Source organism: Camelus ferus, chromosome 19, assembly GCF_009834535.1.
Source record: "Camelus ferus isolate YT-003-E chromosome 19, BCGSAC_Cfer_1.0, whole genome shotgun sequence".
Taxonomy (NCBI): Eukaryota; Metazoa; Chordata; class Mammalia; order Artiodactyla; family Camelidae; genus Camelus; species Camelus ferus.
The window spans coordinates 32934244-32961596 of NC_045714.1; the positions used below are offsets into that span (position 1 = coordinate 32934244).

At 39.8% G+C, this 27353-nt stretch overlaps 1 protein-coding gene across 2 annotated transcripts in view; it reads left to right on the forward strand.

Annotated features, from left to right (window-relative positions):
- Positions 1–2714: 2714 nt before the first annotated feature.
- The window catches only part of C19H20orf194 (chromosome 19 C20orf194 homolog), a 107955-nt gene continuing 83316 nt past the window's right edge, over positions 2715–27353 (forward strand). For both annotated transcript variants that reach the window (XM_032461940.1, XM_032461941.1), the window contains exons 1-6: positions 2715–3167; positions 18476–18555; positions 21149–21268; positions 23918–24042; positions 24756–24852; positions 26234–26340. In XM_032461940.1, the coding sequence (XP_032317831.1) occupies positions 3085–3167; positions 18476–18555; positions 21149–21268; positions 23918–24042; positions 24756–24852; positions 26234–26340 (612 nt within the window). In that variant the 5' untranslated portion in view covers positions 2715–3084. The remainder of the gene's footprint in view (positions 3168–18475; positions 18556–21148; positions 21269–23917; positions 24043–24755; positions 24853–26233; positions 26341–27353) is intronic.

A 27353-nucleotide genomic window follows, 5' to 3' on the forward strand; every position in this document is an offset into this window, starting at 1 on the left:
ATCCACAGCCAACACACCTTCAATATAGGAGAAAGAATCTTCCATTCAGGTTAAACTGCTGTTAATTAACTTCTACAGGGTAAAACTTATTCACAGAGTAGTGTAATCCAAATCAATCCAACATTCAAGCTAGACTGAAAATGAATTTGAGAACCTGCTACATATATTTTGCCAAAGAGACCTCCAACAAAATTGTACTGATTTTTACTTCATGTAGCAGGCAGAGGAGAGAGGGAGGGTATAGCTCAGTGGTGGAGTGCATGCTTAGTATGCAAGAGATCATGGGTTCAAACCCCAGTACCTCCAGTTAAATTAAAAAAATAATAATAAATAAGCAAACCTAATTACACCCCCCCCCAAAAAAGCAAAAAAACCAAGCAGGTATCAGAGCGTTTATTTCTTCACACTGGTTATTATTTTTTTAGGATGGGTTTATTTATATAGTAAGCAAAAAGCCATCTTACTGTTTCAATTTCGCTTTCCCAGATTTCTAGTCAAGTCGAACATATTTTCATCATTTTTTTTTTGGCCATTTGTATTTCTTCTTTTGTAAATTGCCTGTTTGTATCATTTGTCCACTTTCCATGGGGTTGTTTATATTTTCATAGTGATTTAGAGGTTCTTATTTATTTGAAAAAATGTAAATATGCTGACAAGAACAAAGGCTAATACAAAACAAAGAAAAAAAAACCACCTGGGTACCAATCACTCAAATGAACAAATGTTGATATTTTGTCATATTTGATTAAAATATTTTTTAAAGAAATAAAGCATTGTCGATGAAGATGTATTCATCAAATTTACCCTTTCCCAATCTCAGAAACACCAGTTATCACGTTTTTATACTTTTGTTGCCATGTACATAGTATCATTTCAGGTATGTTTATTTGAATTTACATGTGTTAGGATGGTTAATTTTATGTGACAACTGGACCTGATCACAGGATGCCCAGATACTTGATTCAATAATCTTTCGATGTGTGTCTGTGAGGATGTTTCTGGATGAAATTAGCATTTGAATCAGTAGACTAAATTAAGCAAATTGCCCTCCCCAGTGTGGGTGGGAACCATCTAATCTGTTGAGGGCCAGAATAGAACAAAAAGGTGGAGGGAGGGAGAATTCACTCTCTGCCTAACTGTCGAGTTAAGACATCAGTATTCTGCTCTCAGACTGGAATCTTTATACCATTAGCACTCCTGGTTCTCAGGCCTGCAGACTCAGACGGCAACTATACTACTGGCTTTCCTGGGTCTCCAACTGTGGAACTTCTCGGCCTCCATAATTGCATGAGCCAATTTCTTGTGATAATACATATATCAAACTGGTTTGGTTTCTCTGAAAAACCAAGACTAATTCAGGTGTCATATTGCAAATATTCTTCTGTTGCTTACTGAACTCTGTGTTTTTGAGATTTATCCATACTCATTTCATTGCCATAATATAACATTGAATGAATATTCCATATTTTATTCATATTTCACATTTGATCCTCTATTGATGGATATTAATTCCCTCCTTGCAAATTTTACTGTTACAATGTGCCATAAACATCTATGGAATTACTTCATATGTTCCCATATGAAAAAATTTCTTTATAAGTGGAATACTAGGTTTTAGGGACATATATGCATCTTCACTAGGTATTACTAAATCGTGGTGCAAAGTGTATATATATTTATACCCCCAACAGAAGTGTATGAGAGGTCCTATTTTTCCATATTCTGGCAATACTAAATAATGTGAAGTTTAAAATTTTTTTTTACAAATTGCTGATTGGTTGTTGTCTTTCAGAAGCTCGGGCTGTCATTGTCACGACGAACTTTCAGAAGCCAAGCTATCGGAGTGAAGCTGTTGTTGACTGGCTGGTTTTCAGAAGTCACTGAAGTGAGGCTGAAGCTGATTGGCTGGTTTGCAGATCCTGTGTACTGATGTGAAGTTCTCTCTAAATAATGATGGTTACTTGTTCATGACTTGGAACTTGAGCCAAAAAGCCTTTTCCTTTCTTGAATATGAAAAATAAGTACTTTAAACTTACAGTTCCTTCTTTTGGTTTTCCCTCTGCTAAACTTGCTGGAGACACCATAGGGATCCTTCAGAGTTTTTGTAGAGGTAGGATTTTTAGCTAGTGATTTAAGCGCCATTTACTGAGGCGGAAAAATAGCTAGAGGATTTTTGTAATTGATTGTAGAAAGGTGAATACAGGACATTTAAGACATCCTTGGCAAAGTCAATATATGACACATAACAAAATCATACAATACGTCCTGCATATACAGGAGGCCTGCCAACCCTATCAATTACGTACGAGAAAACTGAGGCTCGGTGGGATTAGATTTCTTGCACATGTCCCAGCAGTCGGAAACGGGTCGAGCCACGATCTGAACTGCAAAGTGCAGGAATCCTCTAGGACCTTGTGAGCCCCTAATGCCTGAGCAAGGCTGGGCGCGCACTGCTAACCTGAGGTCGGCTAGGAATCGGCTGGATGTTTGAAGGGAGGGTGTGCAACTGACTAGTAGCGGGTAAGGAAATAGTGGCAAGAAGACCTTCTTCAAGGAAGCGTCCTGGGAGACTGGGGTAAGCGGGCCCCGGGAAAATGCTCAAGTCCCGTTGGTGCACGGAACCCAGCCGAGATAGTGTAAGGCTTTGCAGGAGGCTGAAGCCGGCTGAGCGGGGCGGGGCGGACCGAAGCTCCGCCCCCGGGCGCGCCCGTGTGCGTGGCTGGGGGCGCCGCCGAGAGTACCACTGTACGATGCTGGGCCGGAGGACAGCGGGGAGCGGCGGCACGGTAGCCCTCACTCTGGGGCCTGGTGCTCCCAACCTCCGACCCGGCCGCCTCGAAGCTTAAAGAAGACGTGCGGCTCTGCGGCCGTGCGCCTGCCCCTCATCCCAGCCCTTCCCGACGCCCCCATTCGCGCTCCTTGTGCGCGTCCGGCTCCGCCCCGCCCCCGACGTGCCCCCGCGCGCCGGGCCCCCCGCCCACCCGGCACGCCCCGCCGCCCCGCCCGGCCGAAGAGGGCCTGGAGCCGCCCCGCGGGCCTGAGCGACCCTAGCAGCAGCACTGTCCTCCGCCGCCGCCCGCCGCCATGGACGTGTACCCCCCGCACCGGCTGGGGCTGTCCCGCTTGCAGTCCCTTAGCAGCCCTGGCCGCGGGTTGCCCTCCGTCAGGTACGCCGGGTCGAGGCCGCAGACGGGCGGGCGGGTCAGGGGTTGCGGGGGTTTGCGGGTTGTTGGAGTCTGGAGACGCCTCCCGCCGAAGGGCGTGGCCCGATATGGCTTCCTTGCGGACGGTTTTTCCCTAAACGGCTCTTTGAGGAACGTTTCTCGAGGAACGGCGCCCGGTGCAGAGGCTCCCACAATGGCTCCTTTATCGACAGCCCTGCAACGGCTCCCCTTGTGAAGATCCCCTACGGTGACATCCCCACCCCCGAAGAACGTTTCCCCCAGAAAGATTCCCCTATCGAGAACCTTCACCGTGGCTTCTGTATGGATAGCCCATTTGCCGTCCCCATAGAATATTTCCCCAGAAACGGCCATCAATGGAGACGCCCCCTCGCAATAGCTCCCCTGTATAGAACCCCAAATGGGTTTCCTAGGAACGGCTTATCTATAATGCTCCCCTACAGTGTGTCTCCTTTAGAGCCTTTCCCCTTAACTGCGGCTTTCCTGAAGAGACCCCCCCCCTTCCGCCCCTTACTAACACCCACACGGACTGCATCTTCCCTATTGCGCATTTCCCCAACTCCCCCTGACCCAGCCCTACTTCGCGACGCGCCCTCGCTCCACAATGGGGAGCTCAGATTGGGGAGAGATGGAGGTCATTAGGGGCGCAGGACATAAAAACTGGACGGACAGGGGAAAGGGCCAGAACTCCCGAAAGCAGCGGACCTCAGGCCCCAGAGCCTAAAAGGCTGAGCCCCGTATGGGGAGGGTGATATTGAGGAGGGTCCCCACCCCGTTTCGATATGGGAAGATTTGTTTCTGCTGTCTGTTCCCTGTGCCTTTGGGGCTGACCTTGATAGTCTGGGTATTGTTTGGGGCCGCCAGCGGAGTGTGGAGGTTGGAATGATGGAGGGGTTGTGGCAGAGACCGTTGGGAGGGAGTGTGGAAGAGAGAGAAATGGGCTTTGGCCCTACTAAACTGTCATTAACCAGAGGAGGGTTTTTGTTTTGTTTGCTTTTTCTCAATTCTAGCTACTTAGCAAAGCAAATATGGTATTGTTCCCCTGAAAGAAGATAATCCACTTACTAGATAGAATGGCTTTTCCTATATCCTTGTTATGATATTTAAGGCATTATATTTTTAAATTTTTGCCCGCAAATCTGTGTTTTGTTTTGTTTTAACTCGACCACCTTTATGGAGCGTAAGAACTAAATCTTAGAATCCTGTCCCTCTCTTCCTTTCTGACATTCCTTCTCCCACTCCAGCAACTAACAATGTTTGTTGAATAAAGGATGATTAGATACCCTTGGTTGCATTTGGGAGTCCTTATTTGCTTCTGACTTGGTGGTGACGTATTTGGACTCCTGCTCTGCTCTTCAGTGGAATTCCAGTGGGCTTTACAGTGTTAAGGGTTAGCTGCTTATGGTAGCCATCTCCAATCTGTCCTAACATTTCTGGCAGCCAGTTTCACTGTTAGAGAGTATTTGAACTTTGTATAGACTAGAACTGCACAGGATACTTTAGAACTTGGGGCACCCACCCGTTAAATCTACAGTCTGTGTAAACTTGCAGTTCATTCCAGATCATCTTGAGCTTAGGAATCTTGAGTCTTTGAGACTTTTGGGGAAAAAAAGAGCTTACCAGTAAAATCCATCTTTAAAATAACTGCTGCCTTCCTTGTTTCTAGTAGGATGGCAGTATGCAGCTTTTTTTTTTTTTCTGTAGGTAGTGTTTTTATGTTAAAAAGATTAATGTTGGCTAACTTTATTAATCAGACTCAAACTCTGAATCTTCCATCACATGGTTTGAGTGAACCTTGTTAGTCTTCAGACAAGGGGTAGTGCAAGGAACCCCAAGGCCTGGCTGTTGTATACCTTTGGTAAAAGAAAATTGGTGAAAGTTCCCCTCTTTTCCCCACCTGTTTTGAGCTGAACATGCTTTTCTTAACTCATTCAGTCAAGCCCCTGACTTTAGCGTTGAATATGTCTAAGAGATTTGGGCTCCACAAGTTCCTGTCACCCTATTTGGCTTCTTTGCTACAGTGTCTCCTGAGTGATGAAAGAGGCAGGCCTAACTGGTGAAGTTACATTCCTATAGACCTATAGATAGTACTTTGCAAGTGTGTGGTTCTCTTTCAGCAATGGACTTCATTTTCACAAAAAGATCAGGAGTTAAAATATAGTTGCTTAGAACTGGAAGCTTCTTTTTAATGATATGGTAGTCATCGGTGCTGTCCATCAGTTATTTTTGGTTTCTGTCTCCTGTGCATGTGGTACAGTTGTACTTGCTTTCCTCCTTAAAGTTGAGAATGGCCTTGTGAGTTGCTTTTGGTCAGTGAAATGTGTACAGAAATGATGTGCAAACCTTCATGGTAAAAGCTTCAGGTGTGTAATTTACCACTCTCTCTCCCTGTGTTATGGTGACTGTTGGTGGCTAGTCTGTCAGTCTGGGACCCAGAACAAGGTGACCTGTGTTTGATTTGTCAGAGTGAGCAAGAAGTAAACCTTTGTTTCAAGCCACTGAGATTTTGGAGGTATTACCAAATAAATATCTTGATTTGTACTAAGAAACCGGTGGAAATAGCTGAAATATGCTTTCCTACTTCAAGTCTCTTTCTACAGAGGAGTCTGATCCTACTCGGGACTTGTTCAACAGTTTAAATTTCATTGCCTCCTTATGCAAATAATCCAACGTACACTGTGATAGGTGTTGTAGATTCAGACAAACAAGGCAGGCCCCTGCCCCCCGAGAACTCCTTTGTGAACGGAGAGAGACAAAAACAGTAAACATCATAATACAGAATGGTGAGAAATAAGTACTGAGGAAGAGGGCTAAAGGACAATAATATAAGAAGCTGCAGTCGATTTAGGGCTCAGCAGTTGGAAGAATGGAGTTGCCATTTATTGATATTGAGAACATGGGAAGAAGAGCAAGTTTGTGGAGAAAACAGGATTCTGTTTTGGCCTTGTTCATTTTGAGTTTCTTAATATTCAAGTGGAGATACTGGATTAGCAGTTGGATGTATTAGTTTGAAGTTCAGGAGAGAGATTCAAACTGGAGATACCACTCATATGCTGATGACTCCCAAATTTTTATTTAAAGCTATGAAACTAAAAAATAAAAAAATAAAAACAAACAAAAAGAGGCGGAGGGTGTAGCTCAAGTGATAGAGAGCATGTGTAGCATGCACGAGGTCCTGCGTTCAGTCTCCAGTACCGCCATTAAAAAGCTAATTAAATAATTACCTCCCCCACCAAAAAAATAAAAATTAAAGCTATGAGACTAGATAGAGATCCAGGGAGTAAATGTAGATGGAGAAGAGCACCAGCATCCAAGCCTTGGTACATCCCATGTAGAAAGACAGTGTAGCAATGTCTTCCAAATTCTGAGAGGAAGTGGTTTCCTACTATGAAATAGGGAAAGGATCAAGGACAGTCATGGATAGTCAGTTGACAAATGGCAAGAATAGACTATTCGATTTTGGTAATGTGGAGGTCATTGGTGACCTTGACAAGAATAGTTTTGGTTCAGTGGATTCAAGAGAAAATAGGGGGAGAGGAATTGAAGTCAGTGAGTATAGATAGTCATAGTGATGTTTCAAGGATTATAGGGGAGAGCAGAGTAGTAGGGCTGTGGCTAGAAGGGCATGAAATGTTAGAGTTTTTTTGTTTTTAGGTGGGCAGATATTAGAGCATGTTTGCAAGTTGATGGGAGTGGTGGAATACAGAGAGACAAACTGATGATTAAAGAGAGAAGGGGTGAAGTCATTGAGTAGGTGAGAGGGAATGGGATCTAGAATATAAATGGATATGTTGGTCTCAGGCTAGATATGTACATGGACAGTTCATCTGTGGCTCATTGTATGGACCCAAATGTGGTGCATTGGTAGCTTGGTGGTGGGACAAAGTGAAAGTTCTGGTTACTTCTGTATTCTCTGTTAAATAAGGTTTTCAGCTAAAAATGAAGAGTAGGGGAGGTGTTGAAAGTTTGAGGAGAAAGAAGGTGTAAAATTCATCCAGAAGAATGAGGAAAAATGACTTGAATAAGGAAATATTTTAGGATTGCCAGCCAGCACCATGAGCCCATTTGGTGTTTATTGTCATAAATTTAAGGTGAGACCTAGTTAGCATGGTTGAATGCCTTTCTTTCAGATGTGTTGGCATTGGGGAAGGGAGTAGCTGAGGTAGGATAGAGGACATCTCTGGAAGATACGAGTAAAGGAACTCTCAGTGTCATAGTCAGCACGTAGTCAGCACTTACTAAATATGAGCTGCTATTGTTGGCTGTTATGAAACACTACTTGCACTAATTATTTATTGAATGAATAGAGAATAATTACAGCTGAAGCTGTGGGCTATATTAAACTTCATGGGTGTTCAGAGAATGAAGAATCACAGTTGTGAGCTAGATGATGGGAAGGTGATTCATGACAATGATGTTCTACAGAGAGCACTCAAGTAAAGCCTCTCAGAGACAGGTTATCTCTTCTGGTGATGTTTACTGTCCAGGTGCCAATATCTATGGTTCCCTTTTGGGTTTACAGATCTACAGAAGCAATAATGATCCCTCCTTTAATAAAAACAAACAAACAAACAAAAACTCAAAATGCGGAGCAAAACTATGACCTTGTATGTCTGAAAATGAAATGTCTTGTATGTCTGAAAATTTCGCTTCCAGTGTACTTGTTTGGATGCTGGCCAGGGAGTCTTGGTTTGGTGTCTATAGAAGTAAAAAGGGTTTGCTTGGTTAGTTTTTATGGCCTTACTTCTGGCCTTAGGAAAGAAGTCTATAAGTACGGGTTCCCCCCATTATCCGAAAGTAGAACATTCCTAGGAAACCTTTTGTAAGCTGAAATGGCATAAAGCAAAGAAGCAATTACTTTAGAACACATCTTGCTAATGGAGGCACAAAATAAAACAGGAGAAGACATAGACACAGATGTTCACAGACATGATTCAAAGTTACGGAGGCTTGTTGCTGAGATGCTGAGGGTAGTTCCCAGGGAAGGAGCTTGGCAGTGCCACTCTTGTTGCTCTACTGCAGAACAAATGCTAGCTATTTTTGCTTTTCACCTTTTTTTCATTAAAGCAGAAATCCTCTTCTGATTTCAGTTAGTTAAAACAGGTAGGTCTTTTGTAAAAGCAAACTTTCGAAAAGGAGGGGATGCCTCTGTCTGCCTTTTCACATGTGTCTGGGTTGACTGTGTTCTGAGGACTCTTATGTAGTGAGTATCCTCTCATTAAGAGTGCACGATATCATAACAGTGTTTCCTAGCTCTTGGGCTCTTCTACGATATTCTAACTTTTGGAGAGGGGGAGTGAATGAGATGCAGATTCCTTCCAAGAGTTGCACAGCTTAAATATTGTTTTTTTGCCCTGAAATTAAAAAGAAAGGAAAAAGTAGAGATTACAACTTGAGTATTTAAATGTGTTATCTGTGATTTTGAACCCTAGTCTGAGGAAAAGTTAACTCATTAGGCATGCTTTCATTTTCAGCTTCTTATTTTGAAATAATTTTAGATTTATAGATGAGTTGCAAGTATGATACAGAGTGTCCCTATATATCCTTCACCAAGCTTCCTCTAATGTTAACATGTTGCATACAACCATGGTGCATTTTTCAAAACTAAGAAATTAATATTGGTACTGTACATTAGTTTACTTAGTAAATTTTTGTTAACTGGGAGTCTATTACTCCAGACTTTATTTGGATTTCCCCAGTTTTTCCATTGTCTTTTCTATTCCAAGATCCAGTCCAGGATTCCATATTGCACTTCGATTTGGCATGCATTTAATAGTCAAAGGAGTGAGGGAAAGTAATTGTGGTTGCTTTCTGAATGAAGACTTGTGAAACTGACATTACAAGGAGCAGATTGTGTGTAGAAATGCTGAGAGAAAGCTGGAGAAAAGGAAGAAAATGGAAAATAAGATATTGTTACACTGGAAAATAATGAACAGATTTCGAGATAACATTTTCCATTTGTGGTGGGTAGCTTTCCGAAGTTCTCAGATTTAGTTTGTAGAGAGTCTTATATACCCCAATATATGAAATATGTGTAGACATGAATTGCAATTGGGTACAAGTTTTAACTGTTTTAGATAAGGTCACCTATCATTTAGGAACAATGGCAACCGGTAAAAGCGCTTAACAATAGTGACTTTTAACTTTGAGGTTTATTCTCTTTTGCAAAGGTGTCTTTCTAGAGAAGGCCAGGTTAGTCTTGGTATGAAGTCACCAGGGAACCAGGCCTCTTCTGTGTTTGTAGTTTGCTATCCTTAGCAAGTGGATTCCATTTTAGCTATAGCTTCATGGTCACAGAATGGCTGGAGGAACTCTATGTATCACATCTGTCAAGGAAGAAGGGATAGTTGAGTCAGTTCCTTCAGAGAACTTCTCCAGAAGCTTCCACCTGATGGCTCTCGTATGTCTCATTGGTCAGCTCTAGAAGCGAAAGGGCTGGGCCTATTGCTGCTCCAAATAAAATTGGGGTACTATCAGTAAAAAAAAAAAAAAGAAGGGAAGAATGTATATAGATTAAGCAGTTGTCTCTATCACAGGGAGGTAACTGTGTGGAATGAAAGTTACATTGCTTAGGACTGCTAACGGCTCTGGTGAGCTACATGAACATACTGGGGAGGATATTCAAGTCATCGAATAGGCAAAACCATGCCAACACACGTTTCTAAGTCGTGTGTGTGTGTGTGTGTGTGTGTCCCTTCAGTTTGAGTCATTCTATGGTCACTGTTTAACCATGTATTGGCCATGGCAGCTTTAATGCTGACTTTGCTTTTTCCATTGCAATTTGTTGCTCCAGGAAGGACGTCAGTGGGAAATGATGTTTATTGACTTGAGACGCGTCCTGCCTTCTTGCCTTTCTTTTATGTCTGTTTTACAAAGGGGATAAATAATTACCACTTTAGTGCAGGGACAGGTTTCTTAAACCCTTAGTAGTCCTACAGTAGCTCCTTTCAGTTAGTACCTAAAGTCTGAATTAATGTAGATATGGCTTGTATTACTTCTACTGTTGATTTTTCCTCCAATATTTTATTAAGAGACTGTTTATAAGTACAGAAAAGTTGAAAGAATTATTCAGTGGACATTCATGTAAATTCATACCTAGATTCTGGGCTTAGTATATTTGCTCTGTTTGCCTTATTATATAGTTATCCTGCTATCCATCCATCAATCCCTCCTATATTTTAATGCCTTTCAGAGTTAAGTTGTAGACACTGATATGCTTCAACCCTAAACATTTCCTAGGATTGATTTTGTAATAAGAAGAATGCTTTCTGTTGCAAGTGACAGAAACCCAACTCAAAAGATTAAAGTAAAAAAGGGAATGAATATATTGGCTTACTTGGTTGGAAGGAATAGTCTTGTAGGAAGAGCTGCAGGAACAAGGGCCTCAAAACTAGAACCAAGACTCTGCTGTAAGAAGAGTCTCTATCCATACAACCCCAAATCCACATTCTTCCTGCACCCTGACCCTAGAGGCCTTTTCTCTGCTACCTTTGAAACGGGAAATCCCTGGAAAGGACTTCAGTTGGCCTGGCTTGCTCCTGGGTAAGTCACAATTGGATACTGTGGCCAAGAAAGGGCACAGTGTATGTTACTAGGGGGAGATAAAAATGAAAAGCATGCTGAGTGAAGTATATACCTCAGAAAGCTTTCCCACGTGTTCTCTGATGCTGGCATAATCCTGGTATTTGACTAGGAGAGTACAAAGGAGAACTAAGATGCAAAAATCCTGAATAAAGCAGTAATACAGTCAGGCCTTTATATCCACAGATTCCACATCCATGGATCTAACCAACCAAATTTTAAAAAATGTTTTAAGTTAGAGGAAGTTCCAAAAAGTAAAATTTGAATTTGCCACACATAAGCAACTATTGACATAGCATTTACATTTTATTTACAACTATTTATATAGCCTTTATATTGTATTAGGTATTATAAGTAATCTAGAGATGATTTAAAGTATACTGGAGGATGTACATAGATTGTGTACAAATACCACATCATTTTACATGTGGGACCCGAGCATCTGTGAATTTCAATATCCAAGGAGGGGTCCTGGAACCAGTCCTCTATGGATACCGAGGGGTAACTGTATAACAATGAAAATTCTAACCATTAGATTAACATTAGTTGAAGAGTGTTAACACATAGTTTAGAAGTTACGGAGAAACAGGTACTCTGGTATATTGTAGGTGAATGTTTTAAGAAAACAATTTGGCAAGATCTATCAAAATTTTAAATGTAGATACCTCTTAACCTGACAGTGCTAGTCGCTACCTTGAGGGAACCTTAGTCCTTATGCGAAGATGGATATATAAGGTTGCTCACTGAAGTATTATTTGCTATTAGCAAAAATGATACAAATCCTGAATGTTGAATCATAGTGTCTGGTTAAATCAAAACAAAAGAATATAGTACAGCAGTTTTAAAAATGATGTGGTGTTCTATATACTAACTTAGAAAGATCTTAAGGTACAGTGTTAAGTGAAAAAAGCATGTAGCAGAGCAGTTACGTATCTCATTATATAATTTTATGTGAAAACAACTCTCCCCCACAAAAACTCACCCAGACTAAATGTTACTGAGAATTCACACCGAATTGTTCACAGCAGTTTTATAAGATAAAGTGAACCAGACTGTTATGAGGATTCACTTTGTAAAACAGTCAAAACACAAAGCATATAGAGTATAAGGAGAATATATTCATGGTTTAATTGTTTAATTTTGAAAATCAAAGAGTTAGCATAAATTATGGAGGAAAATATACTTGGCTATGTATACAGTAATATATAAGCAGTGAGCAGTGCATTAACTATTATGTATAAAATGGAAGCTGGGGAAAACAGATTTGATTGTTTAGAATTCAAAAATACTGTATCTGTGGCTGACATTATTGTCAGGAAATCAGTGAAGTATATCAGAAAGAAAAAGTTCAGAGTCAGGGTATCTGGTCACTCTGGTTCTGGTGCTGTTAATCTTTACTCAGCCTTGTGATCTTGGGCAAACTGCTCCTGTCTGGGTCTTGTTTCCTTCTTGTCATCTATCATGTCTAGATTCTGAGCCTGAATCCAAGGAAAGTGAGAAGCATAGTACAGTGTATAATAGCATATTGAACATAAACTGCACTGTTGAGTCTGCTGAGTCAGTAGGTACTCTGAAGGAGGAACTCTGTAAATTTGTGGATGACCACAGACCATCTGCCCAGGATGTGCCAGCGGTGCTCAGGTAGGCCTGGCAGCAAGGGGGCAGAGCTATTGCTGGGCTTGTTTTATGTTTGAAAGTTTCTATTGAAAAAAAAGAGAAAAAGACTGGATGGATATACTACATACCCATAATAGTGACCTCTGGGTATATATAATATTCCATTTTTTAATCAAAAAGTAATATATTAGTATTTTATGTAATTCAAAAAGACAGTAATGTAGATAAAAGCAAACATGCCAGAATGTTAATAGTGGTTAATTTTGGGTGCTGGGAATATGAGTGATTGTGGTTTTCTTTATACTTACCAGGTATTTTTAAATAGGTAAATATTTCAGTAAGTGACAAGTTTAATGGTTCACTGGCAAATAATAGACTGTGTTCTGGTTAAAAATTAAATTCAGTAAGCAAGAAAATGTTTGAAGGAAAAGAGAACTGAATTTAGTTTTACCCATTTGACAAGAAAAGAGATACGGTGATAATGTTTTACTCTGGGAAGAGGAAGGTCTTTCTCCATTTTATATGTTTCCACTTTATTTGGCCAAGATACTTGTAGAAAAGAAAGTCTTTTTGCTTCTGTCTTCAGTATTATCTTAGCTTTCCATAGCAGTAGTTGGGGAGCTGTTTGTTTCCTGGTCACATGACCTATTAATGCTTTTGTCACTGGCTGGCTGTAAGTTTGAAAACCAGAGAGCCCTTGGTAACCTTGGCAGTCAGCCAGCCTTCTGTCCACGTGGGTTGGAAAATGGACCAAAGGGCCAGCTTGATGAATTATTTCTAGCATAGAGAATGATTGCAAGATGAATCTTACATTAAACATGAGGAAGTGGGGAGGGACAGGTAACCATTTCCCAGGGAAAGAAGTTTTTTCTTACTTTAATCTTGATCATCTTCCAGTTTCTATTCTGCCACTTCTAAAACCCTAAGTTACTCCACATGTCCCTCAGATTTTTATTATGAAAATGTCCAAACAATGCAGAAAAGACTAGTACGATGAATACGTTACACTCACCACTTAGATTCAGCAATTTTTAACTTTTTGCCGTATGTGCATTGTCTTTATTTTTTTTTCTCTTTATTCTTTCCTGTTAAATCTTTTTCAAGTTGCAGACATCATGACACTTCACCCCTAAGTACTTCCTCATGCATCTGCTAAGAAAAAGGACATTCTACTATGTAACCACCATAACATTATCTCACCTAAGAAAATTAACAGTAATTCCATATTACCATCTATTATCCAGGGCATATTCAAATTTTCTCAACTGTCTCATAGATGTTTCCCAGGTTTTTTTTTTTTTTTTTTTGGTTTGTTTAAATAAAATTAAGGTTCATACTTTGCACTGTTTTCTTATTCTTCAACTTCTTTTACATAAGAAAAGTTCTCCCTCTCGTTCTTTTAGTTTTACATGGCATTGGCTTCTTTTAACTGAATTTTTAAAAAAATTATTTACTTTTTGGGGGTAATAATTTTATTATATTTTATTTAGTTTTAAAGGAGGTACTGGGGATTAAACCCAGGACCTTGTGCATGCTAAGCACACACTCTTCTGCTGAACTATATACCCTCCCCCTAAATTTTTTTTTAATTGTGATAAAGTACACATAAAATTTACCATCTTAACCATTTTTAAGTGTACAGTTTAGTGGCCTTAAGCATATTTACATTGTTGTGCTACGATCACCACTACTCATCCACAGAACTCTTCATCTTGTAAAACTGAAATTCTGGTACCAATTAAACTGTAACTCCCCACTCCTTCCCCCGGCCCCCGGTAACCACCAGTCTGTGTTCTGTCTTTGTAAATTTGACTATTGTAGGTACCTCATAAAAATGGAATCGTACAATATTTGTCCTTTTGTGACTGACCTGTTTCACTTACTGTATTGTCTTTAAGCTTCATCTGTTTTTTTTTTTAGCATGTGTCAGAATTTCTGTCCTTTTTAAGATTGAACGATATTCTATTGTATGTATATATCAAGCCTGTCTGTGTCCGTAGACACTTGGGTTGCTTCTACCTTTTAACTATTTCAAGTAATGCTGCTGTAAACATGGGTGTACAAATATCTCTTTGAATCCTTGTTTTCATTTGTTAGGACTGCATACCCAGAAAGTGGAATTACTGAATCATATGGTAATTTAATATTTAATTTTTTAAGGAGCCACCATGCTGTTTTCCATAGCAACTGCGCTATTGTACATTCCCACTAATGGTGTGTAAAGGTTCCAGTTTCTCTTCATCCTTGCTAACACTTTATATTTTCTGCTTTTTTGATGTTAACTATTTAAATTTGTATGGCAGTAATATCTCTTTATGGTTTGGATTTGCATTTCCCTGATGATTAGTGATATTGAGCATCTTTTTGTGTGCTTATTGGCCATTTGTGTATCTTCTTTGGAAGATTCAAAGTCCTTTCAAGTCCTTTGTCCATTTTGAGTTTTTTGTTGTTGTTGAGTTGTAGGAGTTCTTTATATATCCTGGATATTAGCCTCTTATCAGATATGTAACTTGCAGATGTTTCCTTCCAGTCTGTGGGTTGTCTTTTCACTCTGTTGTATACTTTTATGAACATAAATTTTTAATTTTGATGACATCTAACTTATGTATTTTTTCATTTGTTGTCTGTGCTTTTGGTGTCATACCAAATCCAATGTCATGAAGATTTTCCCTATTGTTTCCTTCTAAAAATTTTTATAGTTTTAGGTTTACATTTTAGGTTTATGTGAGTCATTATTCTGTTTTGAGTTAAATTTTGTGTAGGTGTAAAGTAAGAGTCCAATTTTTTTTTTTTTTACATGTGGCTATACAGTTTTCCCAAAACCATTTGTTGAAAAAAACTCTCCTTTCTCAGTAAATAATCTTGGTACCCTTGTCAAAAATCATTTGACCAGAAGAACATTATAGTAAGTGAAATAAGCCAGTCACAAAAAGAGTTTATTCTATTGCATTGGTCTATATGTGTATCTTTATGCCAATACCAAACTGTTATGATGACTATAGCTTTGTAACACCTTTTGAAATCAGGAAGTATGTCCTCCAGCTTGATCCTTCTTTTTCAATATTTTATTTATTTTGGGTCCCTTGAGATTTCATAAGAATTTTAGAATGGATTTTTCTATTTCTTAAAAAAAATTATTGGATAGAAATTGCATTGAATCTGTAGATTGCTTTGTGTAATACTAACAGCTTACCAGTATTAAGTCTTCCAGGGCATGATTGTGAATATATTTCCATTATTGGTGTCTTGTTTAATTTATTTCAGAAATATATGAATGATTCAGTTTTTCTGAATCCTCACCAGCATTTTGGTATCATCACTGTTATTTTAGTTTTTCTAATAGATGTATAGTAATATCTCATTGTGGTTTTAATTTACATTTCCCTAATGGATAATGATGTTGAACTAGTTTTCATGTGCTTATCTGCCATCTCTATATCTACTTTGAAAAAAATGTTTCTTCATGCCCTTTGCCTACTTACTAATTGGATTTTTCTTTTTTTTACTGTTTAGTTTTGAGAGTTTTTAATGTATTTTACTTTGTCAGATAAGGGATTTGCAAATATATTCTCCCAATCTGTAGCTTATCTTTTCATTCTCTCAACAAGGTCTTTCACAAAGCAAAAGTTTAAAATGTTGATGTTAATCAAATTTTTATCAAATTTTCAATGGATCATACTCTTGGTATCAAGTTTAAGAACTTCATCAGACCCTAAGTCCTGAGTATTTTCTATTTTCTTCTAAAGATTTTATAGTTTTACATTTAAATTTTTAAATCTGTTATCTATTTTGAGTTAATTTTTGTGTAAGGTTTAGGTTGAGGTTCATGTTTTTGTCTGTGGAATCCATTTGCTCCAACACCATTTATTGAAAAGACATTCTTCCTCCATTGAAAAGACTATTGCTTTCCAACCTTTGTCAAATTAATTGGTTATATTTGTGTGAGCCTGTTTCTAGCTATTCTATTCCATTCCATTGATCTATGTGTCTGTCGCTCAGCCAGTATCATTCAGTCTTGATTACTTTAGCTATATAGTAAGTCTTGACGTCAGATGGAATGATTCCTCCCAGTTTATTCTTTGAAAACTTTTTTAGCTATTCTAGTTCCTTTGCCGTTCCATATAAATTTTAGAGTAATCTCGTCTATATGTACAAAAAATCTTGCTGGGATTTTGGTAGGAATTGTGTTAAACTTACACGTCAATTTGCGGAGAATTGACATTATGTTGTCTTCCAGTCTATAAATATGATATGTCTCTCCATTTACTTAGATCTTATTTGATTTCCTTTATCAGTGTTTTGTAGTTTTTAGCATGTAAGTCCTATGCATGTTTTATTAGATTTATATTTAAATGATATATTTTTAATTGGGTTTCTGTGTGTTAATTGCTTTTATACAATTGGCTTCTATATGTTGCTTTTGCAGTTTCATGGAATTCACTTATTAATTATAGGATTTTTTTTTTGTAGATTCTATGAGAGCCCCTACATAGGTCATTATGTCATCTGCAAATAGGGATAGTTTTATTTTCCTTTTCTATCTTTATGCCTTTTGTTTTCTTTTTTACCTTATTGCATTGGCTAGAATGTCTAGTATTATGTTGAATAGGAGTGATGAGAGCAAACATCTTTTTCTTGTTCCTCATTTAGTCTTTCACCATTAAGTATATCCCAGACTTTGCTTCAGATATTTTTTTGTAGATATTCTTTACCAAGTTGAGGAAACTCAATTGATTTCTAGTTTTCTGAGTGTTTTTATTGAGAATAGGTATTGGATTTTGTCAGATGATTTTTCTGCATCAATTATGTGGTTGTGTAATTTTTTTTCTTTAGCCTATTAAATGATGGATTATATTGATTGGTTTACCAATAATGAACCAGCCTTGCATGCCTCTTGGTCGTAGTGTATAATTCTTTTTATATGTTGTTGAATTCTATTTGCTAATATTTTATTGAGGGTTGTTATATCTATATTCATGATTAATATTGATCTCTAGGTTTTGGGGGGTTTTTTGGAACTGTCTTTGTCTGATTTTGGTATTGGGTGGAAGATTGTGGACATCTTCAGGGGAGACAGTGGTAATTGACTATTAAGTCTTGGACTTGGGGTGTTGGAACATCAGTAAGGATCTGGGGCAGGGAAGGAACCCAAGAAAGGGAGATGGTGTTGTTTGGCTGGAAGTACTGTTGCTTGGGTAAGGGCACTTTATCAGAACAGGGAGGGTGAGGATGAAGTCTGATTATTATGAATGGAACAGTTACTGTAGTTGGTTTGTGAAGGATCTTAGGGCTGGGAATATATTGATTGTAGGGGGAAAAGATTAACTATAGGAGTGTTAGGGAATGAATAGTAGAGACAGATCCTGGACCTGGAGGTGATGGGGACAGACCCAGTGGAAGGATCAGTCTCAAGCAGGAAAGTGAGCACTTCTTTCTGGGACTGCTCAGAAGGAAAAGAGATTGATATGGAGAGCATGGGGTCCTTAGAAGTGATATTAGTGTCTAGGAGTGCCTCTCCTTTTGCTTTATTTGAGAGGAAGGGCATATCCCAAGACCAAGGGAATTCGAGATCTGCATAGAAATGGAAGCAAGTACCATCTGTTGACACTCTCTATGGGGCCAGTTGTGATGATGAGTCATAGCTCCCTTTAGGTCTTTAGACCAGTTTTTGGTTTTTATCTGTTTGGTCTTTGTTTTGCTTTTGACAGACCAGTGAGGACCACAGTTAGGGTAAATCAGTATGGGAACTCTTCTTACATACTTCAAAAATGAGAAGTCATTGGAGGTCCTTCTGGTGAGCTGCTGAGCCCCAGTCCTGTCAGCATTGATCGTGAGAGGGCCTTTGGCTCCATCCTTTGTTGAGGCAGAGAGCCACTGACCATCGAGTTTGTAATCAGGAGTTCAGATTTTGTCTTCAGATCAGTTTTGCATAATCTCTTCCAAAAATAGAAGAGAAAAAAGAGTGCTTTTCAATTCCTTTTTATGATTCTGATACCAAAACCAGGCAAGGACCAGTTTCCATCCCTAGCAGTCATTCTCTTCCTCATGCCTTCATGTGCTGGTACTCAGGAAGCTGATTTCTGTTTTTATTGCAGCTGCAGTCGACTCCGCCAGGTTCAAAGCATCCTGACCCAGAGCAGCAAGTCTCAGCCTGATGGGATCCTATGCATCCTAGGTCAGTGCTTTTAACAAGGTGGGACTCAAGGATGGGGGAACTTGGCTTCTGTTCATGGGAAGATAATAACAGTATCACTGTGAGATAAGCTCCAAGTTAGTTTCCTTCTCCTAGTTCTTATTCCCCTGAAATCTGTTGCTGTTTAATGAGGTCAGATGACCTCAGTGAGATTTCAGTGAGATCTCAGTGAGATAGGAAACCCCTACCACAGAGCAGGCATTTGGGACATGTTATCTCACTTCTCCTCACAGTGACCTTACAAGGGAGCAGTGTTGTCTTTTTTTTTTTACAGAGGAGGAAACTGAGACTCTGGGAGATAAAACAGACTTGCCCAGGGCCATAGGGTGGCAGAATTGGGCATTTCTTTATTCTTTAACTTTTTTTTTATTATGAAAACATATGATATAATTTAAAAATTAAGACAATCCACAAATAATAATGAATGAAGCTTTCTAACCATCCCAGACACCCAGTCTCACTCCCTAGATATAACATTGCCAACTGTATTTTTTTAAAACACAAAAGGGAACATTTTATATATACTGTTGTTAACTTAAAAGTTTTACTTGACGGTATATCTTGGAGGTTTTTCTTAATATCAGATTGATCTCCTTCTTTATCTCATTTTCACTTACATTTGTAGTATTGAGTCATAAAAGTTGTTTAAGTCTGATTTTATTCCCAGAAGTGAACCAGTTTCTTGTTCATTTATTTTGGATCACTAAGGACTCATATATATTTATTTTATACTTTGGGTTAAAATTCACTACCATTTCAAATTGTTCCAGCTTTGGCCATTTGGAGAGCTTTCATCTGGCTCCTGTGTCCCTCCCTTTGACGTAGCCCCATAAAAGCTTTAGTTTGTTTAGGACTTCTGTACTTTCTGACACTGTAAGGTACCTCATTCTTATTTTTGTATATTTCCTACTCCAGTCCTAGAATCAGCCATTTTTCTAAGGAGCCCTGTTTTTGGGTTTTTTTTGGTTCTTTTTTTTTGAAGAATGGTATCAAAAACCAAGATCTGTGTGCTGGGTATACTCTCTGCTATTGAGATGTCATTGCTTTTGGCCCTCTCAGCTGACAAAGTAAGGAAATAATGCGTGAACATTAACTGGTGACTATACACACATCTATTAATGTTACACAACCATTTGTATCTATATTAAGCTAGCCATGAATTTGATGTGTTTCCAGCTCTAACCCATTACCACATGGATTATTCTAGCCTCCTCTTCTTGCATATCTATAGACTCCCATTCCACCAGTGAGAAACTTGGCACCTGCCATCCACCATCCACTTACTTGTTCGATTCCAGTATATGTGTATATTAGTATCATATTCGCTAACCCATAATACCCCTGTGAGAAACAACTTGGTCAACTAGAGCACAGTGCTTACATATAGTATCTTTTACCTTTACTTTTACATGGTAAGTCTTTTTAATGTTAGCAGTTTTTGTGACAGTTTATATGTCTGGAACCCTTAGAAGAGGACACGGTGAGGCTAGTCTAGCCCAGTTCACTGGTTATTTTTAACTCCATAGACCTTTCAACTCCAGGCCTTGTGTAGGCCAGGTCATCCCTGCTTTTGATTCTTTTTCATCCCTCCATTCACTGAAGTGTTGGATGGGTTAGAAGGCTGTGCTGCTTTGATCTTAACTGAGAAAGTAGACATCCCATATTTGAAGTCCCCTACCACAGATAGTCCCTAGGCCCCTCTGATCTGAGTGACCATTACTTTTCACTCTTCACTGGTCTGAATAACCATTGGCAGTCCTGTTTCCCAGGCTTCAGCCATATTTCCATTCCTGGAGCTCCTTCTACCCCAACCCCTTCCTCTTAGCCTCACACAGACAGCTGCCTCCTGCCCTTAAGACGTGTCCCTCTTGTTCAGAGCCAAAGCTCTGGGTCTTCACTTAGCCAGGAACCAGGTAATATATGTGCCTGGGGCATAGAAAGGCAGTTGTGAAGGCAGTATTGTTTAGTTTCCTTTTTGTCTCTGACCCAGCCCCACTAGACTGTAAGCTTCATGAGGACCATTTGTAGGCCTGTTTACTACAAGTCCCAGCACCCAGTGCAGTGCTAGCCTTGGGCCTGATAAATATTTGTGAAATGGTGGATGTGTGTGGTTTTATTCACTTTTCCTCTTTTCACTTATTTGAGTTCTTTTCAAACCACTTTACCTTCTTTATTTGATCTCATAAAGGTCTCTGAGAAAGATCTCTGAGAAGTAAGTGCTTTTCTGATGCCTGTTCCTATTCCAATGGGAAATATTGCAAAATCTTTAACCAGCCGTGGCAGGACTATATTTTCTGGTTCCTTCTGTCCTCAAGAACCACTTTTGATTAAATTAACAGCTTCAGTAATCTGTCCCTTTTGACTGTCTCCACTATATAGATCTTGAATTCAAGTAAGGATACTTAATGCTGAGGCCTGCTTCTTTCACAGAGTTGCCTAGTTTGGTTTGTGGCACCAAAGTGGTCTGAGCTGCTGCCTTTAACCATCAGAATGTTGCTGAGCAGGGGCAAGCTCTTGGGGCTCGTTTGCGCCCCGTGGTACAGTACAGCTGATCAGAGCCTTCTTTGCCTTGCAGGAATCGATAGCAGGTACAATGAAGGCTGCAGAGAGCTGGCGAATTACCTTCTGTTTGGTTTGTACAATCAGAATACCAGTGATTTTGAGAAAACAGGGTTTTCTGAAGAAGTTCTAGATGGTAAGTATATACTGGTAAACTCTGTGTCACAGCGGAGTAGGTAATTTATTCCTTTGGATTCTTATTTCATGGTCTTTTTATGGAAAAATATGATCAAATTTAAAATAGCCTGAAGCCCCGGTAAATGTTTGCTTTTGTATTAATGAAAAACGTTTCTTCTTTGCTCTTATATTAAGCTCTGTTGGTCACCTACGGGATAAGAGACTAGTGACAGATAGTTTTCAGAGTAAGTTTAATGAATAAATCAGCTTTAGCTGTTTGTTTGTTTTTTTGTGGGGAGGGGAGTACTTAGATTTATTTATTTATTTATAGAGAAGGGACTGGGGATTGGACCCAGGACCTTGTGCACACTAAGCATGTGCCCTACCACTATGAACTATACTCTCCCCACTTGGATAAATCAGATTTAGAGGGAAAAAAGTAAACATCAGTGTTGGGTTTATATCTTCTTGTCAGGGTACTAGTTTTCCTGTCAGTTGCCCACTGCGTCTGTGTGCTGGGAGGTTCATATTATGTGCCATTGTCCTATGAAAGCACTTAAAGCTGTGAGTCAAGGATGCGCCTGCAGGCTACTCTTGGTAAGGAAGACTTCATGTGGATCTTCAGCTTAGGAACAAAGGCTCTTTGTCCTGCTCCGTCTTTGGGAATTGTTTTCTGTGTGACTGTAATTCATGACGATGCCTGTGACTACAATGCAGGCTTTCTGCTTACATTCCCCTTTCCTTTGCTCTGAGACACTCACTGTGTGTTGATGCTGCTGTGGGGTGATGCCCAGGAGCTATCTCTGGTATCACATACTTAGCATCATAACTTGCCTGCCAGATGGGTCAGAAGACACAGGAATAGACAAATCAAAATGGACAAGAGACAGCTCTTGTGAAGCAGCTGGGGCACGCATGAAAGGAAACAGCTGATGCTGAAATAATCATTCTGTGGAATTTTATCCCCCAGGGGACATTTGCCAATGTCTGAAGACATTTTTTATTGTCACAACTGGGTAGAGTGAGTAAAAGCCAGGTATGCTACTAAACATCCTACAGTGAATACACAGGACAGCTCCCCACAACAAAGAGTGATCTGGTCTAAACTGTCAGTAGTGCTGAGGTTGAAAGCTGAGATTACCCGATCTATGCTTCTGCATTTCGATCTCTAATTATACGAGGGGAAAAGAAACTAACATGAAGGATTTATTTTTAAAAGAAACTTTTAAAACAATTTTCATGTTCATCCAATTCTCTTGTGCTTTCTTCTTTTACCTGACAGTAGTAACATCAGTCCTAAGAATGCTTAATTAGGTTTTGTAGCTGTTGCATCATTTCTTTTACTGGATCCTAATTCTTTGCAGGATGTTACACATTAGTGTAGCGTACATTCCACACAGGAAGCCCTTAGGGACTTCAAATTCTCACTGTTGAGCAGATGGTCTGCAAGTGATTGAGGGCAGGGCTCCCAGTAGGATGAGAGGGGGCCCTTTCCTATCTCTCAGTCAGCATGAAGAGGCTGCTCCATCCTGTGTTCCCTAGAACACGTTGAGTCTGTGGAGCTCCAGGTGTGGAGCTCAGAGTGGCTTAAAAAGGCCACCATCATGGAGCTTTATTTTATGAGGCCACCTAGCTGTGCAGTCAGCTGAGATCCATATTCACCAGGCTTATGTTTTTGTAGATTATGGTCTGTTGCACTGTGTACTGTGTTTTCATTGCCTCCTGTCGCAGTGATCCCTGCCCCTCCTTGCTCCTCTCTCACCTCTAGGCACCTCTCCAGCCCATTCCCTACTGTCATCTTGTTAGAAAGAGACCTGATGGCTCTAGTTTCTGAGGAGCCGTAAAGTGGAGCCTCTGCTTTCCATCTGAAAGTGTGACTGCTTTCTTTCTCAGTGTTCAAACTGTTTTACTATTCCTGCTTCAGTCCATGGCTCTTTTGTTAGTTTGCCTGGTTTTATTTGCACCCTTGGGATTGCTTTATTTATTTGACCCACCAGCATTGATGGATTGATGGTTCCTCCTTAAATCTGTGAGCTGCTGATCTATTTATAGAAGCCTGCCCACTTGCTTCCACTTCCTTCCTCCCAGTCTTTCCTGTGTACAGAATTCTCCCTTGTATACAGAGTAACCCTTCCCAGGTTGCCAGGAAAGGGATGTCCTGACAGGCACTGACAGGTGATGCCCTCCGGCCCGCAGTTGCCTTGAGCCAGAAAAGCCATAAGCCAAGAGCTCTAGACACTGATGTCTGCAGGAGAATCAGTCACCGGCCATGTTTGGTGCTGTTTTCCTGCCTCGGTGGCTTTTGACTGTGGAGTTTCCTTTGCTATTTATCTCCACAGTGTTACATAGCTGAGTTTGGTACAACAGATTTTACTCTGTTGAACTTTGCAAAACACCCTGAAGGCTGTTCTTTTGACTTACTCGGTGCCTGCATTGCCATAACCAGAAGGCTGAGGTGGTGGAAGCATTACATGGGGACAAGGAAATCCTTGCTGTCCACACTTGGATATTCTACAGTCACTTTGAAGCATGTTGCCTGATTTAAGCATTTTCAGTTTAGAGTTTTGTTTCTGAAGTGGTTTTGATGGTTTTACTGATTATGTGGGCAGAAGATGTCTAACTGAAATGACTCTGACAATCTTGTATTTTAATTTTGTTTTTCTTGCAGATGTGATTATATTGATCAAATCAGACAGTGTCCATCTGTACTGTAATCCTGTAAACTATCGCTATCTCTTACCCTATGTAGCACATTGGAGAAACCTGCATTTCTACTGCATGACAGAAAATGAGGTGAGAAGAGATAGACTAGGCGCTTGGGGACACTCTGAGGAAAATGTAGATGTGGAACAGGAGGCCAGATCTTAAAAAAGTTAAATTGCAAAATGTGGTTACAAAAAAGCTTATTTGTTTTAGTGAAACTTCTCATATTTCATTATGAGGCTACCTTATAGATAAATTGCATGCCTAAGGGAGACAAAAAGAGAACTCTTCAAATTGGAACCTAAGAGCAGGCTTGTAAACCTACCTTTCTGCCCTGCTTCTTCATCACGACTGGATCCTTGCTCTCAGGCCTAGGAACTGCCCCAGGAGAACTTAATAAGCTCTGTGACATTTCCGTGTTTGGATTTCTTGCTATTTGTTTCTGTTTCCCTTTGGACCCTTTTCAAGGGTTTGGCTGGAAATCAAATTGGGATTTAAGATTTAGGATTTCATGAAAATTATGATCCAGTGTGGCTCAAGAACCTTTCTTTCCATACAAGCATTTGGGGGATTTTTGAGGACAAATTTCTCTCTTGCATTTAGGTCTCTGATCCATTTTGAGCTTATTTCTGGGTGTGGTATAAGGAAGGGAATGACAAGTGTTTCTGACCAGCAAACAAAACATTGGCTTTAAAAACACCCTCTTGGGACATTTTGGGACCACTGGTAAAAATGCAGAGAAAATATGGGACTTCGTATGTTGTCTCATGATAGCCTGTTTTCCTTTCCATTTCCTTCTTTAGTATGAAGATGAGGAAGCTGCAGAAGAATTTAAAATTGCCAGCTTTGTGGACATGGTTCGAGACTGTAGTAGAATTGGCATCCCTTACAGCTCCCAAGGTACGTATCTGACATCTTAGAGCCTTGCTTGGATGGTATGTGAATCGAATGTCCTTCCTTCTCCTTTCAGTGGAGGCATTCAGCTGGGAAGCCCGTTGATCTATTTTTGCTAAAGTCAGAAGAGAATCAAGCAGAATGAAATCTGGGAACTTTCCTATGCAAGCTCATGTTGGTAACTACAGATTCTGCAGCAACACCGCAGGCTACCAGCAGTCAGACAGAAGAACTGATGCGAGGTTAGCTGCAGCTGCTGTCTGTTCTGCGCCAGCTATACAGAGAGTGTAGATGTGGGGCCTCTTGCTAATGAGAAATAGTAGTTTGGGTAGCTGTTAAAAATATTCTGTCAGTGAGGCTCAAAAATAATGTATAAAAATGCAGGGAAAAAATTAACAAGTTTAGCAGTGCTTATATCTTCATAAAATGAGTTTGGGAGTAATCCCTCCTTTTCAATCGTCTGGAAGAGTTTGAGAAGGACTGGTATGAGTTCTTCTTTGTATGTTTGGTAGAATTCCCCGGTGAAGCCGTCCGGTCCTGGACTTTTATTTGTAGGGAGGTTTTTAATTGCTATTTCTATTTCCTTTCTAGTGATCGGATTGTTCAAGTGTTCAGATTCTTCTTGATTCAGTTTTGGTGGACAGTATGTTTCCAGAAACTTGTCCATCTCCTCTAGGTTATCCAGTTTGGTTCCATATAGTTTTTCATAATATTCTCGTATGATACTCTGTATTTCTATTTTGTTTGTTGTAATTTCTCCATTTTCCTTTCTTATTTTGCTAATTTGTGCTCTCTCTTTTTTCTTCTTTGTGAGTTTGGGCAGAGGTTTGTCGATTTTATTTACTTTTTCAAAAAGCCAGCTTTTGGTTTGGTTGATTTTTTCTATGGTCTTGTTAATCTCTAGCAGTGCTTATATCTTATTTAAAAAAGAAACAAACCTTGTCCTTTGAAGCTTTTGTTGTTAAGAAAGGAAAAACTTTGATTTGGTAATTTTCCCTTGAGGGACTTGGTTAGCTATGTTCTTAAGGAAGAGGAGCCAAGTTTGGGTCTGTTAATAATTATATCCACTAAGTGATACAAGTCAGATATAATAGGCCACTATTTATTCATTTACTTAGTTAATTATTTACTTAGGAAACCAGAATCTGAAGATACACCATAGAGAAATCTGAATCTTTGTAACTTGTTTATTATGGTTTGTTTTCTTTGGCTTTCATTTTTGTGTTTCTGGTGTTAATATCTAACCAGTTTATCTGTTTCAATTTTATTTTGCTGGTTGAGACTGTGGTGAACTCGTGAGAAATGATGCTGTCTGGCCACATTAGATCGGGTTTAGACTGCTGTGTCCAGGACGGTATTTGATACATGCTGTACTTGATTCCTCTAGGTCACCTGCAGATATTTGATATGTTTGTAGTGGAGAAATGGCCAATTGTACAGGCCTTTGCACTTGAGGGCATTGGAGGGGATGGATTTTTTACCATGAAATACGAGGTACGTATGAAAAGCAGTATCCCTGGTTTTTATCTGCTGTTGGGCTGTTTTTATGAAGGTCCACAGGGTGGGTGTTCATCTGTATAACACTCTGAAAAGCTGGCAGCGACCTCCAAAGGGCATGGAGCAAGTTAAAAGACTTGAAATGGGAAATAGTTGCTGTTTAAGCTTGTCCCCAAACTGAGCTCCTGTGTCCTTTATTCTTGGAGTTCCTCTCTGTCCTCCTTCCTCTCCTTTCCTCATTCTGAGTTCACTGCAGCACCGTAGGCTGACTCTTCTTTTAATTTTTATTGTACTATGTCACACACATTTGTCACACACACCCACTCACACATCCACCCCTGGTGTCTGGACTGGAAGTTCTTAGAGACAAAAACAGTCTTCTTGTTGTTGTTTATATCTCAGAAATTCATGTAATTTAATTTTTCAAGAGCAATGAAAGAGACAGTGCAGAATTTTGTGTAAGTACTGTGTCCTAGAGGAGTGAAAGGGTTAGCTTTTGTGGTAAGAACAGTATCTTTTATTTCAGAATTCTTTGCATCTAGAAAATGACCAATAATATTTGTTAAGTAAATTAATGAATGAGACTGGGAGAGGGGATCATCCAGGGTACACATTAGGGAGGATGACCTGGTATCTACGTGCCTCCATAGGACCCCCACTGAGATGACCTGCCTCCAACCCAGGGAACCAGGGAGAAGAAGCATTGACATGCTAGAAATGGGGGCGTACTGTTAGGGTTAGAGTAAGTGGCACCTTTGGAAGCAAGGCCCAGGGCTCATTCCTACGCGTCCTTCTGAGAACTAGCAGTGTCCCAAGAAATGAATGGAGGCTTATCTGGCACACTCTGTAATGTAAAGGAGCTTGGGCTACATGGATGAAGAGAAGTCCACTTTTCCTGCTTCAGAACCAGTTTTCTCACATTGACTACAAGTAGCAGAAGTTCAGCAAGACTGTGGGAGCTGCCCCTGATAATCAGCAATAATGCTCTCTAATTTAGAAGAATAAGAGCT